This window comes from Bradysia coprophila (genome assembly GCF_014529535.1).
Source record: "Bradysia coprophila strain Holo2 chromosome IV unlocalized genomic scaffold, BU_Bcop_v1 contig_106, whole genome shotgun sequence".
Lineage (NCBI taxonomy): Eukaryota > Metazoa > Arthropoda > Insecta > Diptera > Sciaridae > Bradysia > Bradysia coprophila.
This window is the reverse complement of record NW_023503372.1, coordinates 5,035,020-5,053,645: the sequence shown is the minus strand read 5'-3', so window position 1 is coordinate 5,053,645 and position 18,626 is coordinate 5,035,020. Positions and strand designations below refer to the sequence as shown.

General features: G+C 36.7%; 1 protein-coding gene across 1 annotated transcript; it reads right to left on the bottom strand.

Annotated features, from left to right (window-relative positions):
- Positions 1 to 2,926: 2,926 nt before the first annotated feature.
- On the bottom strand, positions 2,927 to 18,570 carry LOC119070665 (centrosomal protein of 131 kDa). The gene is made up of 13 exons (XM_037175099.1): positions 18,292 to 18,570; positions 17,938 to 18,159; positions 17,177 to 17,391; positions 15,888 to 17,104; positions 11,616 to 11,700; positions 11,409 to 11,549; positions 11,075 to 11,312; positions 9,346 to 9,528; positions 7,068 to 7,285; positions 6,737 to 6,962; positions 6,110 to 6,321; positions 5,871 to 6,042; positions 2,927 to 3,277 (listed from the first exon to the last, which is right to left on the bottom strand). The coding sequence occupies exons 1-13, from the start codon at positions 18,322 to 18,324 to the stop codon at positions 3,023 to 3,025; spliced, it is 3,417 nt and encodes a 1,138-aa protein (XP_037030994.1). The 5' UTR covers positions 18,325 to 18,570; the 3' UTR covers positions 2,927 to 3,022.
- Between the last annotated feature and the right edge of the window lie 56 nt (positions 18,571 to 18,626).

The following is an 18,626-nucleotide window of genomic DNA, read 5'->3' as shown; positions in this document are numbered from 1 at the left end:
ACGCGTGCGAATAGCCATTCCAGGCTGTAGTAGACTATTCGCACGCGCGTGCGAATAGCCATCGCACATTGAACCTGACTATTCGCACGCGCGTGCGAATAGCCATTTTACATTGGATTTGACTATTCGCACGCATCCACATTTTACCTCAACTCAAATCGATTCCATTTTGTCGTTATAGCGTTATTTATTGGCTGAAAACTTCAATTTAACATGTTTTTTTGCGTATATTCATTCAAAATACGTTTAAAAATATTTTGAGATCAGAATTACCTCGAAATATCCAAAGAAAAATTTCGAAAGGGTCACAATAAAAATTCGAACATCCTAGGGAATTTTTCCTTTTAACGACTTAATGTAAACGAGTTTGATGATACTAACTAATTTAGCCTCCTACGAAAATTAGCGCAAGATGGCATTGTAATGTTTTTCATATTGGCACATGCGGTGTGCTGTTTTCACAGCACACCGCATAGGGACTCGACCATTGGGTCGTAAAACCCACACAAGTCTTACTTTCTTCTAATTACGCAAGTAAAAGGAAGATAGTACAACTCAACCCTAGTAATAAATTAACAAATAGTTAAGATTGTACTATTCATACCAATAAAGGTGTTTTTGAAAAAAAGAAAAAAAAAATATTGGCACATTCATTGTTCTACTTTGGAACACACCATTTTTTTGTAGAATAAAGCGAAAAATGTTTTGGAACATTTGAATTTACAATAGAACAGCTGTATTATATGTTGGAAAATATGGTGTTCGATATTGGAACAAAAAGATTATTTTTTTGGAACCTTTGAGTTTTTATTGGAATATTTTAATGCTGACAATATCAAAATGTCTTAAACTTCAATATTGAACATAAAAAAAATTTTCTTCCGAAATTTTTAATCAAAGTCGGACAAAGTTCTATTTAGTGCACTGGCTTTGCATGATCAATATATGATTATCTGGACGAGCGCTGCGAAATTCAAGATTGTTTTGGGTGGTGACTGAAGAATCTTTTTATTGCTCAGGTTTAATTTTGATCACTCCAGCTCACTTTTTATCACTCCTTTTGAGCCATTAATCGTAAATAATAATTCTGTTCTGTCCAAATTTTGAACCCATGACAATAAAACCAATTGCTCATGAAGCAACATCTCTAACCATCACGTAATTTTCCGTACATAGGGTTAAATGTATGTGGAACGTAGTTCTGTGTTTTCCATTTCAAAAGTTCACTTTTCGCTGGTGGTTGCAAACAACCTTGTATGTAACCTCATTTCGAAACCTTTTGCATAAATTACTATTTCGACACTTGTTTGTGTATAAATTAAGACACTCTTACATTGCCGTTTGTTGAGCTAGGAGTCTTACGAGTATACGCTATTCGCACGCGAAATCGAGCGCCCATGTAAAATACGAATATGATTTTCGCGCGGCGTGAAAATCATATTCGTATTTTACATGGGCGCTCGATTTCGCGTGCGAATAGCCAATACTCATAGGCTTAGCTATTCGCACGCGCGTGCGAATAGTGAAATCCAATGTGAAATGGCTATTTGCACGCGCGTTCGAATAGTCTTCTACAGTGTGAAATGGCTATTCGCACGCGCGTGCGAATAGTCAATTACAATAGGAATGGCTATTCGCACGCGCGTGCGAATAGCATCAGCCAAAAAAGTTGTCGATTTCTGCACTCTCTTCTAGTCTATACAAATAAAACTGAGAGTCAACGTGTATAATGAAATAGAGGCCGTCTTAACCTGTTACAGACGGCAAGCATATGATCAGGATTATTATTAGGTCTGTTACTTCCATCGATCAAAGTATCTTTAATCTGTTGATTGCAAATCTTGTACTTCAATTTTTTTAAACATTCATTTTACTATATAAAAGACAATATTACCTAGAGCGTGTCACTATTTTTGTGGTTGTTATCAATAACAGATGAATATAGCCGTATATGACAGGTTGAGATCATTAAATCGGATTTAAAATGACTGTCGTTTAGTCACTATTTATGGTGATACTGTGCCACAACATTTGCACCTTTTTATCACAAAAATGTCCATTAAATTAACAAGATACATTTGACATTTTTCACAAGCTTAACCACATCAGAAAATAAGAATCGGTTTTCAATCAATTGAGCAACAGTCAGTCTATAAAATCGTTTCGATACAACATCGATGAAACAGAAAAATCAAATTCCCATCACGCACCAACGACAACAAAAAAGTTCATTCATTTTTATTATAACAAATACCATTTTCGCAGTCAGTTAATAAAAATTTAAAGAATGGTTTATGGAAAGTGTATAGACGACAAAGTATAAACGATAATAATCATCCCAATCTTATACGTGTACGTAGGAACATGCCTCCGTGTGCTCTATGTATATACATAGAAGGATCGAGTCAGGACATTATTAAATAAAGAAAAATTTACCTTTTCAAGCGCATATACATCTGGTGATGGTATGTATATATCAATGTGTATGAGATAGATAATGGAAAACTGAAAATTTTCTTTATGCGATGTCCTTAATAGAAAATCAGTTACGGGACTTTTTGGGTGATGTTTTTTGTGTGTTTTTTTTATTATGGAGAATGTTTTTCAACTTGACCGGTTAAAATAGATTTTAATTTTAGATAAAATCTTTCTGGAGCAACAGAAAAAAAAAATTATTTCAGAGATTGGCTACCAATGTGTATTTATGTTGTGTCGTTCCCACTTCAAACAGCAACATATTACCGTCAAACGAGTCATGTGTATTCACAGAATGGGTTAACGAAAACATTTGAAAATTGAAAAGGAACTGTTTCGGGACGCAAAAGATTTTGTTGTTTGATTAGATTACTTTATTGGCTGTGAACGACTCTCGCAGGGACATTGACACATTGTATATGCACTTTGGCACATTCAAAATTCGATCTTTTGTGCATACGATTTTTATTGTACAAGAAATGTTCGTATCGACATTATACAGCATTACACACACATTACACAAGTTTGTATTCGAAATTTTTCTTTCCTATTTCGTACAATAATCCTTACGTTGTTGGCGTATAATTGCTTCCAATTTGATGCAACGTTCCTTTAATGCGCCATTTTCCTTTTGCACCATATCGGAAGTTGCATCTTTTTTCTCAATAGCCTGTTGTACTCGAGCATAAATTCGTTCAATTTCGTTATCACGTTCCTTTTTCAAGTTGCTTACTTCTAATTCAATTTCCTTGCGTGCATTTTCTTTCATATTTTCCTTTTCGTGAAGAAACTCGTCACACATCTGGATGTATGGAGGAGTGCAGAGAAGAAGAAAAAAAAACATTTTGCAATTTAAACATACGCTCCAATTTCGTCGATGCTGAAGTACAGTGGAATGCGAATGGTCGCAAAATTTTTTGCTCCGTGAAAATAATTTTAAATTTTTTACGAATAATTGAATTTCCTTTAATAAACGAGTTTAAACGTTTCGAAAGTATGTTATACGGATACGCGCGTTGATTGTTTGTGAAATGGAGGTGTAATTTATACTAGAGAGCTTGGATTTACCAATCTGTTTGACGACAGAATATTCCATGGCATCAGACTGTTTATAATCTTATGGCTCAACAATGTTCCAGACTCTAGCATGGCTTAGCAATGTCCTACATTAGGAATTTTCAAACAAGTGTCCTGATGCGAGTTCCGAATTTAAAATCCATCGACAATCTTAGGAGGACAGTGCCCGCAAAATCGACAAAATGAATGAAAGTAGAGGTATAAAGCTGGTTAAACAGAGGTAATGCGACGAGTGTGCCCGTCTGCACATCAACGGGTGTGTACACAGGTTCAATGGTTTTATGACCTTATGTGTCTTCTCTCTATGACTGATGTCGCTGCGTTACGCTTTGTAAAAGGAGGAATTCCCTGGTGTCGAGCGAGACGCCTTTGTTTTGTGTAGCCTTTAGTGAGGGAAGAAGAGCGCTAGGGCCGAACGGGAACGCCTTCGAGTTACATTTCGTGAGAGGAGAAATTCTCTGGGACCGAAAAACTCCTTTGAGTTACCTTTCATAACTTTGGTTGAATTCTTTCATTCTGAATGGTTTTATAAGACAACCGGTATAACTCGCAAAGGAGTGCTTTATGAACAGTAATAAAAGAATTGTCACCTTATTGCGGGACAGTTACCATGAATCTGCATTTGGACCGAATTCCGGGATATCTGACCAAAGAACCTGAGAAACCAGATTAGCGGTTGAATTTCTCAATTTTCTCTCTCACTATATTTCCCTCTTTCTCTATTTTATATGTAACATATTGATGAGCCAATGGATGTTTCCGCACTGAGGATGCAAATAGCTGAATTGAAACGTACACAGTACACACGATAAATGACGAAGTCACTGCCATGAATGAATGTGATTTTGAAACTCACGCCAAAGAACCTTGCATACGAGAGACTGCAAAAACTATCACACCCATCCTACGTTTATTCCCGGTTCGAAGAAGAGAGTGTACAATTGAAGGATGAAGTTTCGCGAATAATCTAGGAAAAGATTGCAAGTAGGAGGATGATAGAAGTCAAATATGTTGAAATATTGCAGAGTACTGAAAAAGCTCAGGCGGTTGGTTCATCTCCCCACTGCCGACAATTGTTATAACAATGGTAATTACGGGTCTACGCTAATTTCGTGCATGTAGATCCGTATCTGGCCAAATCACTTGAGCTTGAAAGTGCTGGCAAGCATGAATGAAATGTGCGGAAAATGAAGAAAAGCCTGTAAGTAGTGTGGTATCAGGTAAAATGTAAACGGCTTGTTATCAGGTAATTGTTTTTCTCCTTGTGGCATTATATTATTCCACATTGTATTGTAACTTTGCACATTCACAAATTTAGTAGTTAGTCCAACCACATAGATCGTGCGACGGTGGTTGAGTTAGTTACCACAGAAATTACTCTGTGGTATATAAGAAAATAGTAGACCAGAATGGTGTGCCCTACACTGATACCATTCAGAACACACGTAAGGGTCGAAAGGTGGGAGTTAGACAGGGAGAGTGAAGACGTTTTACTGTGTGCTTTGAATGTAATCAAGGAGAACGAAAAGGGGGGATTAGGGTCTGACTCACAATCAAACCAAAATCCTCACGTCCAATGTTCTCATGGGATCGCTCACAGGAGCACGTTTTGGTTACTCAAGTCAAGTCAAGTCAAGTCAAAGCTGAAGTACAGTCATGAGACGAGTATGAGAAGATTTCGATTTACGAAAATGAAAATTACTAAAATTGGGGGGCGATTCATAAATGACGTACGGCATTAAGAGGGGGTGGTTCATAAAATACGCCTGGCATCAGGATGACGCCTGAAAATTTGCCGATTATAGATGAAACCATGGTAACCATAGAACCATAAAACAGCAGATGTTCTTTATGAACAATCCCCCAATTCTTTTTCGTCATATTGTCACAGACATAGTAAAAGCTTCGAGTTATTTTGGAAACTAAATTTCTTCAATTAAACTGACTGGCAGCTTCATTGCAATCGTCTTTAAGTTCTCAGGACAACGAACTGACTATCGTGTGTGACCTACCGACGTAACAAATCGTACAAAATTACGGTTTAATTACGGTTTAAAGAAAAGTTTAGGTCAAATTTCCAAGGACTGACCATCGCCAGTTAGGGAGTTTTCATAAATGACGTCCGTATTTTCTTGTACCGTAGTCCTATACCTAGGACGACGCTGCCTCACATTTGTCAATGTTTTTGACGATTCGAAACAAGAGATTATTTAGATCAGAGGATTTACGAATTGAAAACGCTTCGAATGAGCTAGCAATCCGGGCAATGACTCAATAGGTCGATCAATATAATAAGACACAGAAAATTAATTAATTACCTTTTGAGCATGTGAAAGTTGCAACTCAAGTTGCTTCACTGTTGACTGCATGTTCTGTTTATTAGCCTCACATTCAGCTAATCTAGTCCTTGTTTCGTTGTACTTCTCCCGCGTCAATCGTTCAGTTTGTTCCAAATTTTGCAGGTCATTCTCGTACTTTTCTTTTAAGCGTCTGAAAGGAACACATTACCCAACAAATTTGTTTCGATCAAATTTAACTCATCTATCAAGTGACTAACAATATTTTCGATTCAAATTCGTTTTGATTTTTAAGTGCTTCTGAATCCACTTTGGCAATAATGTCGTCGATCTGTTTGTCTCGCTCGATTCGGCATTGATTTCGCACGGTATTTTCTTTCTCCACTTCGCGAATCTTGAAAGCGGCTTCGTGCTCTCGACGCCAGATCAGAAAATCGGATTCAAATTGTTCACGAACCGATGCAAGGTCGGACTGAAAGGAAAAAGTTTCTACATTTTTCTAGGATTTGCATGATTCCACAGGATTTTCATATATGGCGAGACTGTCCATAGCCCAGGACTTTGTTCGAAACTTTTTTAAGAATTTAAAAAAAAAATAAGAATTGTTTGGGATTTATATTCCAAAAAATTTAAAATTTAAGAATTTTGTGGAATTAATCCTTAAAAATTCTTAAATTTAGGATTTTTTAGGATTCTTTTTCAGAATTTTTAAGAATTGATAAAGAATTTCAGAATAAATGTTTCAAATAAAAAGCCCTGCCATTTGCCCCTATGGATGATTTACATCTGTTTTCCCGGTTTAAAATGCATCATCACTTATATACCATCAAAACAGTCACTTTTCCAAAAAGAAATTGAGATAAAAATGATGTTGTCGCTAAAAGTACCTGATGTTTTTTCTCATTTAATGAGATTTTCTCCCGAAGTTCTTTCTTCAAAAAATGAATTTCTTGATTCTTATCAAAAACGTATTCATCACGACGACGTTCGAAATCTTGTTCCTTCTCTTTAAACTCCGTGTAAATACGGTCCTTTTCATGCACAAACTCTGCCATCATTTTCGTTTTTTCTTCATGAAATGTCCTCTGCTCGAATGCCATTTGTCTTTCAAACCTTGTTAAAGTTTTCGATTTTATTTTTGTTTATTTAATATTGGAAACATTCCACTAAACTAAACGTAAAAATACTCTAAAAAAGGGATAAAGCGGATCGAATTACCTTTCCCGTATAGCGCTTCTCTCCTTTTCGATCGCAGCCTCCCTATCTTGAGCATATGTGTCCCGTATTCCCATTTCCATTATTTCATGTTTCTGTCTGGTCTTCTCCACCGCATCTAATATATCTTGTTGATGTTGCCGTTTAAGTTCCGTTATTTCCTTTTGGTGATTGCATGTCATTTTATTTATTTCATCTTCCAGTCCTTTAACCGTTAACTCCTTTCAAAATGGAATAAAAAACGAGTGTTGTGAGAATGTAATAATGTACGAAACTGTAGAGAGAGACAATTCTTATTTATCGTTTGTCATTTATTTTCGTTGTTGAGGATTTTCCATTTTCTTTTTGTGTTTTCCTTTTCTCGATTTTAATATTTAATCGAAAGCGTTGGAATTATATCTATCATTCCCAAGCGGAATTTGAGGTCGTGATTTTTTTATAGTTTTCGAACTCCAACTACAAACGAACTACAAAGTACAGTGAACTATGTGTTTACATTCGGAGTGAAGGAAAATGTTTTCGAGATGAAATTTTTAATATGTCATACTGTGTCTGTTGAGAATTAGCCATTAGCTTTAGTGAACGGACGTTATGGCTCAATGGTTACGTAGTACGTAATACGTGCTAGCTTTCACCAAAATTATCCGTCAGACCAACGCACTTCAAGCAAAAGTGCTATTAATGACACCTGCCAAATAGAGTACTATTTTGTATGAAATTTTATCCCCACTCTTTTTACAAATTAAAATTTTATATGGAGCATTGTCAAGTTTAAGTACCCTATTTAGAGTACCACTTTTGCTTGAAGTGAGGAGGTCAGACAAATAAACAAAGAATTTTTCTAGCGAAATACGATGAATTTGTGTGCACATATCTAGCCTATATTTAGTCGAGATATCAATTAAGCACACAATTTGGCATCTCTTTCCTATACTGACATCTTTTTCCTATACTGGCACCTCTTTAGGTAGGCCCTTCAAAGGTCGCTTTTGCTCTATTTGATTTACAAGCCGAATGCCTTTGTTCTTCAAGCCGAATGAGTCTTTAGGTATTAAGTACGGTGCTGAGTCACGTTAAGGCGATGACTCAGACTTAACTTGTTATTGGTTGTAAAAGGCTGTTAGTGAGACAAAGCACAACTTAAAAACCAGATGGGTTGAGGGGTATGGTCTACGAAATGATCGAAAGTGCTCGTCAAATTTGACATTTAAACCATAAGCCAGTCTCAACGTTCTGTTCTAAAATCCCTCGGTGATGTTTGAAACAAATGTTGGATGTTGTAACTGCATCAACTTCAAACGTTTGTTTTTATATTTGTAAGGGAGATGAAGGCCAAAGCCAATCCCAATACAAAATTGTGGATTTTAGATATTTTTGGCTAGAAAAAAACCCTTGAGCGGATGTCCTTAGAAAAAGAACAATTTACTTCTCATAGAATCTCCGAGTCATCTGGAATCTCCGAAGACGACCAGAACAAGCGAAGTGTTATCTCTACTAATCTCTTTGGTGATAGGTTTGATATTGAAGTTATAGATTTTGGTTCAAACACTATGCGATACTTTACACAAATGAAGTCAATGAAAGTCTAGAACAGGTATGGTTGATCGGCGAATTCGTCTTAAACGCACTCACATTTTATGTCAAAATAATATGAAAATGAGTGCGTTTAAGTACGAAAATCTAATTTTTATGTCCTCCGGGCGGACAATAGACCATACCTGTTTTACACTTTCATTGAATGAAGTAACCTATTAAACTCGTATAAACAGAATAAGGCAGTGAGATTGTGTGATTAGACCAGATGCAAAACAGCTGAAGAGAATTGCGTCACAAACTTGACTGGTATTGACTGTAGGTGCACTTATTGTGCACCATGCTCTCGGTTCGTTGTTTCACAACTTCAGAAACATGATTTCCTATTCAATGTACCCAGTATATAACTCCTCATGTCAGCTTTGACGATAAAGAACCCAATAGAACAAAGCTACATGGCTGTCTGTTGACTAATTGCACAGCAAATTGGATTTTCCACAGTCAATGCCAGTCACAAGTAGCCCAATAAAATGCATTTCACAGTTATAATGACACGATATTTACATTCTGCTATTTAAATTAAAATATTTGAATGCAGGTGAATTTTAAACGGGACGAATTGAGACATTTTCTTGAGTTAACAATATGTCTTCCAGTCCAATATAATACAACAATGAAGCACTTAATGTTCATTTAACATCATTTTATATGCAGCATAACATTAAACTTTCCACCCAACAACAATTACCTTAATTTTCTTTGTATTTTCCCGCACCCAACGTTCTCGTCGAATTTTCTCTCCAGCCAGGGCGCTTTCTTTCACTCGAACTATTTCCGTTTGTAGTTTATGTTCCCAAGCTTGGTTTTGACTTTCAATACGTCTTGTTAGTGCCGACACTTTTTCGCACAGCACGGCTTTATCCTTGAGAAGCTGCATAACATACGTACATATGTGTGGATAGATAGAGAGAGTGGGAATTATATATGGTTTCTAATGCAACGCCAACAATAAAATCATATTCTTTTGACAAAAAAATATTTCCAACACATTTGCCGCATTACATCAGTGAAATGGAAAAGCAATGCAAGTCAAAAAAAATGTCCCATTTTGTCGCACGAAACACGTTGATTGTTGCATTACAGCATTATGAAGAGCGGAAAAAAATTACAGCTCTTATAGAACCAAGAAGTCATAATTCGAAGGAATTGTGTGAGCATAGAAGAAATGCATGGAAATCACGTGAATTGGCTAGAATTGGGGTAATAAAACTGATGTGTGTGCTAGTAACGAACAAAGAGACATTGAAGAAGCGAACGAATTTCTTTCAATGGCACAACTACTCTCTCTACTAATATAGCAACGTTTTGAGTTTTTGTTTCAAACCCAATAGAAAATTGCTACGTATCACTGAATAATCATTAAAAATGGCACTTCTGTCGTCCAACATACCTTGAGTGTTTGATTAGAAATCTTGTACTTCATTCGTTTTAACATTTCATTTCAAATATGTACTTACCATAGTAATCAAGCTTTTTTTTCATATAAACTGCACTCCTAACTAGCCAAGCAACCGTTGAGGCTAGTGGAAGTGTCGAGGATTTTTTTAAAGTAAGATCTGGCTTCTAGTGAAATATAAAAAAAGTCCACTGTAAAATGCGTCCGAAAATGCATCAGACAGTTTTTCCCTTTATGGCTTTGAATAGCAAAATTAATGTTAAAACACATGAAGTACTAGATTTCAAATCACTGCTTGTATTGTGAAGAACACATTTTAGAGATTGTCGTCATCTACTCAACACTTATAAGAACAACGAAGACACTGTCTGTTTAGGTGGTTTACTATTAACGACGTATGGTCAAGAACGTGGTGTTTGTGGATCGGCTGGTGAATTCACCTGTACATTTCAAACTATTTTGCACTGCAGTACGAGCACAATGCACAAATAGCAGTAGCACTTTACTGCAAACTCAATTTATAAGAGAAATTTTGACTACTGTGAACCCTCTCAAAAATTCTGTTTTCGTGCTTGGTTGTGTGCTGTGTACATACGAGATAATGTAATACGGATGATCCATAATCGTATATATGTAGTTTGATGGGCGGTATTTTTACTTAGAAAAGTTTGTCTCTTTTAATAATCCTCGTGGAAAGCTAGATGGAAGAGTGATGTGAACTACAAAGGTACGGAATTTCAAATGAAAATTACTTTTCGCAACTATCCGAATATATCTCGCTGTAATCTTCTATTAAAAAAAATTCAGTTTTTATAGTTGGGATATGGCAGACGTTGCCATCCGTTAATGGCTTTTGCAAAGACCTTTGTACGTACAGTGTACACCAAAGCAAGAGCATCAACATCATCATTCACTAGAACGTCCAAACACACCACCCACACCCGTTCTATAAATTGGTTCTTTTTGTTTGTATTTTTCCTGAAAATTGCTATAGTTGCAAAGATTTAACAAAATCACCCACCTGTTCAATAAAGCCTTGATGCCTTGATACGATGCTTTCAAAATGATTCTTTTGTTCAGCTATACGCGCTTGTGAGTTTTGCTTTTCGATTCGTATGGCTTTCTGTTTATCAGCCCGTACATGAACCATATGCTCCTTCGATAATTGGATTGCATTCGATAGTTCATTGGCGCGTAATGTTAAAGCAACGATTCGCCGGGCCAGTTGATGATTGGGTAAAATGACCAGATCGGATATTCTGTAATGAATGGGGACGGTAAAATTTATCATTTTAATTGAAAACAAAACAAAAAATGTGAAACAAGCTAGACAAAATCAAAATTCAATGCTTTACTTGGGCATGTCACCAACAATGTCCGGCTCAACAGCGAATTCAATGTCCGAGCGAAATGAATCGGGAATTTTGTAGGAAAATGTTTCTTGCATCGTTTTGATGCATGTTGAATCGACGTTGTCCAGGTACGATAATATTTCTCTGAAATTTTGTTTCGATGAAAATGTGACTGAAATTGAGAGAGATTTTATGTTCAAAAGAAATTACGCCATTTTATCCGGAGTGTCTGATCTTGCCGATGTTTTCAGCTTTAACGTTGAGGATGGTGACGTTCCTGCATGTTCTATTGCTTCTAAAATTTGGAAGGTGAATGTAATTAACTTTTCCATGAAACATTTTGGGAAAATTTGTAAAAACAGGTAAGGCCACTGACGTGGCCTACCCGTTTCTCCATTTTGTTAGTTGTTTAAAAAAATTCTCAAGAGTAATTGAGGTCAAATCAAGATATACTACAGTTATTTTAGACGAATTCTGGAAAATATTCCATCACAACACTAACTGCTGGGTCTCTCGATTTTTGAAAAATGTCAAGCGGCGTTTCAGGACATTTATCTATTATCTATTAAAAAAAGAACCTATTGTGGACACTTCATCTGTCCGTCCGTCCATGTGTCTGTGTCACAAATTATAATTATGGCTATTACAGCCAAATACGCGACACTTAGAATTGCAATGCTACTATGATCAAATCAGCACCAGGCAAATCATTATTATTTGTTATCTGGTAACCGATCGCTCATAGCAGACTATTTATAATTCGAAAATTTGGTAGTTGAATACCAAGCAAAGTGGTAGTTGAATGAATACCAAGCTCATAGTAAACAGAAATTGAAAAAGAAAAAGAAAAAAGACCTCACCAGGCTTCAGCCGGTCTATTCTTGTTTAAAGATGTTCCTGCATAATGCGTATTAGGTACACAATATCTGACGTATCCAATTAATCAAAAAATGAATATCTAAAGTTATTTTGATGGGAAACTTAGAACTAAAAAGACTATGAGACAAGTTTTACATGTGTCCGAGTTATTGCCTTAAGACGAACTAAAAATTATCCATTTTCGATCCAGAAACCTAGAATTTAAAAAAAGCTCTACTTTTTTTGTTTGTAAATGTGTTCTGATTACGGCCAAATATAATATTTATAATGAAAAACAGGATTTATTTAGTGTATTGTCGAAAATAGCTTTTCTATATAGATCAAAATTTAGTCAGTCAAAATGCAATAACTCGAGGACATTTACAACTTTTCTTAAAATCTTTTTAGTTCGGTATACCTCATCAAAGTAGTTTCAAAATAAGATATTGTGCAACAAAATCTGCAAAAAAAGACTCTATTAAAAGATAAATATCAATCATGGCCCTACGTTAGTGAAGGGCCGTGACGCAAGTCCGTTCACACTTAAAAATTTGACAAAAAAAATTTCCGCAGGACTGAGGATCATGGCCCTACGTTAGTGAAGGGCCGTGACGCAAGTCCGTTTACACAGAAAAATTTGACAAAAAAATTTTCCGCAGGACTGAGGAACATATATACACAACTTTTTTGACTTTTCCCCCTCCGCTCCTACTACCCCTAAAGTATTTTATTCGTAAGCTGGGCGTCCATACGAGTTCAACCAGCTATCACACGCCTCATAAGGTTATGATTTGGCCGAGATATTAAATTTCAAAACTTGGAAATTTGTAGAATCAAATCACTCTGGTACAACGAAACTTTTGAATTTACCGGTGAATTTTGCTGAAATTTTCAGGATATGGTAAGGACGTAATTCTAAGAAACTAATTTGAAGGAATTTTTATAAAAGCTTATAATTTCGGAGCTATGAGCGTGTCAAGCAATTGAGCTATAAGACCTATAACTCGGAAAATATGGCAGATTAAAAGTTCGTTTAAAAGACAAATTTATAGAGTTTCAGAATTCAGTCGACACGTGTTTCATTGTTTTTCCTAAAAAGTCGGCTATTTGGGAGCTATGAGCGTTTTAAGAGCGAGGTATGTCAGCCATAACTCGGAAGATACGGCAGATGGAAACGTGTTTCAAGGTTTCTCTAAAAAGTCGCTTATTTGGGAGCTATGAGCGTGTTAAGCTATTGAGCTATAGAACCCATAACTCAGAAAATATGGCAGATAGAAAGTTTGTTTAAAAGACAAATTTATAGAGTTTCACATTCTAGTCGACACGTGCTTCATGGTTTTCCAAAAAAGTCGTCTATGTGGGAGCTATAAGCGTTTTAAGTGCGCTAAATTTTCGATTTTCTTCAAAATATTTTAAATTTCGTTAAATTTTCGATTTTAGTCAAATTTTCGATTTTCGTCAAATTTTTTAATTTCGTAAAATTTTCGATTTTCGTCAAATGAAAGCTGGAAGGTTCAATTCAAAGAGAAAGTTATACAGTTTTGTGAGAAGAATATTTTTAATAAAACTGCACAATATGATTGTCTATTATCTGCGACCAAATTCTAAAAAATCACAACTTACAAAAGAGCTGATATCGCCGAAAACCACTTACAGTGAAGGTGTGACGCAAGTTCTGTTATCCACTTACAAAAGAATTGATATCGGTGTAGGTGACGCTTACAGATTCGACACGCACAAAGATATGCGTCACAAATGGCAGCTGATGAGGAAAGTACACGAAAGTTTTAACAACAAAACTCTTACCAGAAAAATTTTAGGAGGAAAATTATAACAAAAAAAATGTGCGTCACAAGTAGCAGATGTTGAGGAAGGAAAATTTTTATAATTGTGAAATATATTCCTTTAAAGAATGGAATTCAAACGGAAGAAAGCCGATATCAGTTCTTTTGTAAGGTGATAAGAGGAATTGCGTCACACCTCCACTGTAAGTGGTTTAAGGCGATGTTTTCTCCAAAAAAAAATATTTTTTTTACAAAAAGGATCTTTTGGGTTTATTTGTTAGAATAGAGATCTAAAACTTTATATTAAGACAGTTTTACTAACAATTCACTTTTTAGACTAACCAGAAACCCCTTTTTCAAAAAATCGTCTGTACTTAATGTACGTTCGTTGACTTTGCCCTCTCATTTATTTATAAAAAATAAAATTATCTAGAGAAACCCCACCTGCTGGGCCGTCCAGGTCAGTTTTTTGGGAAATACCCTTATAGGACAAACCGAGTGAGACATCTAGAGCGTTTTTGAAAAATTGTTTCAAAAGTCGTATCGCCTAGCCCCTGCGAGGCCGTTTTTCAAAAACGGCCTTCCAGGTACTTCAAACTGACCGCTAGGAGGCCATTTTTGAAAAACGACCTCGTTTATCCTACCGGCTGACCACTGGGACACCGTTTCTGAAAAACGGCCTCGGAGGTCGAGCGGCTGATCCCTGGGAGACCGTTTTTGAAAAACAGCCTCGTAGGTCGTAGCGGCTGATTCCTGTGAAGCCGGTTTTGAAAAACGGCCTCGAAGGTCTCAGCGCCTGATTCCTGGGAGGCCGTTTTTTAAAAATGGCCTCGGAGATCCAACGATGGGACCCCCAGGAGGCCTGCGGACAGACAGACTCAAAAAATTTCTTGGACCAGCCCCAGACATAACTCATTAGTAGTAATAACTGATAATAACTGTAGATAAATAGATAAACAAATAAATAAACATATAGATAGAAAGATAGATAGATGGACAGATAGATAGATAGATAGATATATAGATAATACTATATTTCTGTATTATCTACTGATGTTGTGGTGCGGACAGACAGACTCAATTTTTTTTTGAAGACCCGTTTCTCTGACGAGAAACGGGAATAAAGGAAAATGTTTTCGCAAAAATAGTCTCTGTTTCAAACTGAATTCACGGAAAAAGAACGGCCAATATCAAAGTCCGTATAGTAGCATTCAGTGGTATGCATAGCAATCGACTCGGCACTACATTCTAATCGCACACACTATGTGTGTATCGGTTTTTTGGGGTTTTGTTCAATTTTACTCAAAAACATAATTTGCAGATTTTTAATGAGCGCACCAGGTGCGAAATATCATCTTCTAAAGGTCATCAAAATGTTCGGTTGTTGATTCTAAAAAAAATCTATTACTTCAATTGTTGGAGTTTACCGCTTATTTTTGCTGAAGTTGTCGATAACATATGACTACTTAATATGAACGGGTCCAGCAACTGATCTAAAAGAGAAACTGCGATGCGAAACACCGTTATACATATATGCAGATAGAGCTATCATCTGTTATCAACAAGAACGTGGAAAATAAGGGACAACATGTGACTAATTGTTCTTTTATGTGCAAAATGTATGTGAAAACAAACGAGGTAGTAGATTTTGTATGTATCAAACAAAAGTGAAGAACGCAAATGAAGTAACAGATTCTTAATGACAATACGCTTTCAGTTCTCAAATGTGTATGATTTTTTGAGCCTTCTACTGCATAAGATTCACTTGAATTTAATTAAATTTCATGTCCTTAGCTTCAACGAAAAAAACAATGCAAATATTTTGGCGCACCATACTCACCCAAATCCTTAATTTTCTCCTCGTCAATCTCTTTTATCACCGACACAATTTCATCGTAATTCGATTCCCCGTTCGATCCATCATCAATCGGATCTTCAAAGCTAAAGTTTCCCTCGTCATCCGTCTTCGAATTCGGCGTCTCGCGCCATTCGTTGTTGTACGCAGCATTTTCACCAATGTCACATTTACTGTCGGAAAATCGTTTCTCGTGTATGGACATCCAACTTTCCACTTTTTCCATGTGAAATTCGTCATGATGGTCAGCTAGCTTCGACTTCTGTTTCACTTTGTCTGGAACGGACTGTTTCACTTTCTTAATCACTTTCGTCTGTTTTGGCGCTTTGGACAAATTATTTTGCTTGGCCGAGCTTGGTGTATAATTATCATTCTGGTTCGTAGCCTTGAGATAGTTGTTGATGACCTCATTGGATGCCGATTTCGTATGTTGCTCATTGCCACCGTTGTTGTTGTTAAGTGGTTTCAGATTCAATAGGCTCACGCTTTTACTGTTGTTGTAAGCTGTTTTTTCATTGTATTTGTTAGCAGCGTTGGTACGTTCTGTTGCGGTTATTGCGGTGTCACTATACTTTGTTAACTGTAATCTTGGCACTTCTTGTTTGGTAATACTGGCAGTATCGTCGGACTCTTCTTTCTCTGCAATATCCATCTCTCGACTACGATTGAGACTTTCCACCTCTTTTTTATAGTCTTCAATAACGGCACTACTGTCGGAATGATCTGCACTTTCACTTTTCGTTGCAATGCCTTTATCGGCTGATGCTAAGTCGCACTCATCAACCGTGGATGCCATTGAGTTACATTTCAGAGCACAACAGTAGTTATCCATCGCCGGATCACAGTCGTCGTGACTCTTGGCGATGGAGGGAGTTCGAATCAATTTGTTGAACGAAACCTTACTCGCCGAGCTGGAGTAATTTGCCAACAATTCATCACCGTTTTCGTAATCACTGAAATCGATCTCGTATACGTCGCTTTTGCTGAACGAAACTCTTCCAGGAAGATCTGGTTTCTCCTGGTTGTCACTACCACTATTTGCACTGTGTCCGGACAACGAAGTATTCTCGACGAAGTGAGTGTTTCCGAATGTAACGAATTTCTTCCCAGAATCCGACTGAGCGAGCTTACTATCCCTTTTTAAGGTATTGGATGCACTCCGAGGTTTCGACTTTTTAACTTTTTTCGGCAAACTGTTGCTTCTGTGAACAGAATTTTATTGAGAAATTGAATTGACCTATCCATTCCGCCCATTCTCTTCACCCGCTCTCTACCTGTAAGTGTTGTTAATGCTTATATCCTCTTCAATACTGCTACCCTCTCCACCATCACTATGTAAATCCATTTGCGAGCTACTTCTTGTTCTAATTTTGCCTCCCAAACTGCAGTCAGAATTCAAATCAGGTTCGGGTGTGCTCCATGATCGCTTTATTTGCTCTGATAGGAGAATGTTAAGTAGGTTCGAAGACGAGGAAAGGGGTCGTTTCAACTGAAATTATAAGAAATTTTCTCGTATTAGGCGCTTGCGAAACACTAAACCTTTTACCAACGGCAAGTGTATCGCGTTATAGCACAGCACTGCTACTAGCGTTAATCGAATGTCAGACATGTGTGCATGTGTTGTGTGTTTTAACTCACACAAAGTAAGCACGACTATTGTCTTAACAATAGGAATGCAAAGCCCATTCTGTTCCCATCAGTCTACAAATATTGTCCATGTTAATGCTGGTAGCAGTGCCTGGTGCACAAAATCTTTTACTTCATTTGTTATAACATACAATTGGCTATGTAACAGAACATTAGCGCAGAGCTCAACGGTTATTTTTCACATATTTCTCAATAGCAGTGAAGACTAGCCGTTTCGTAATGGTTTGGTTTGTGAGTTTTGAAAAAATCACTCGAAATAATCGATCGTTTCACCTAATTTAATGTAATGTTCGATGGCAATCAACCCCTATAAAGGTGGTTCACAAAATCCCAACAAAAATATCGAACATTCAATGGGACACTGACTAATTAACAACATCAAGCGCACCTTTGACTTTTCGCCACAATTTTCACCGAGAAAACTGTATCCACCTTTCAAATTGCTTTTCAATATAAATGTGTCAGCTGACTGTGGCCGCTTGGGTCGACCTCTTAATGCTAATGATGACCGGTTTATTGTTGTGGCAACATTATTTGCTGAACCAGGTCGATGGTTGAATGGATATTGTACAGCTGGTGTTGGTCGTTTGTCTCGCGTTGCTAGGTTTATCTATTTAACCAAAACAAATAAAAATTATTTTTTTTTGTGTTTGTATGGGGTGGATGAGGATAGTGGACGCAATCCATTTTTTTTATTTTAAATTTAAATTTTGAATTCAAAGCAAAATGTATTTAACTTCACCTGCGATCCACTAAGTTTTAAATCCATGTTCATTCGGTTGATGTGACCAACTCTTCACACAAATTTTCTACCGCTAAAAGTGTGCTGCACGTTGGCGATTCAAATATAATTTTCTTGCTGTCTCCATTTGAATTTATTTGGTGTGACTAACACTCGGACACTATGAAACACACCGGCACAACTTTAAACACAAAATTTATGGTCGAGCGAAAAAAAGGAATCGCATAAATGAAAATGAAGCCGCAGAGGACGAAAGTGTGTACGGTGTGTACATGGTGGTTTTGTTAATAGTATGCCATCGATAATGTCGAGTAAAATATCCGAGAAAGAGAGGG

Coding starts and splice junctions, on each gene's coding strand:
- LOC119070665 (XM_037175099.1), bottom strand. CDS start 18,324: ATGAACATGGATTTAAAACTTAGTGGATCGCAG. Junction 9,529..11,074: donor ATCAAGGCTTTATTGAACAG/GTGGGTGATTTT, acceptor TATGTTATGCAG/CTTCTCAAGGATAAAGCCGT. Junction 7,286..9,345: donor AAAATACAAAGAAAATTAAG/GTAATTGTTGTT, acceptor CCATTTTGAAAG/GAGTTAACGGTTAAAGGACT.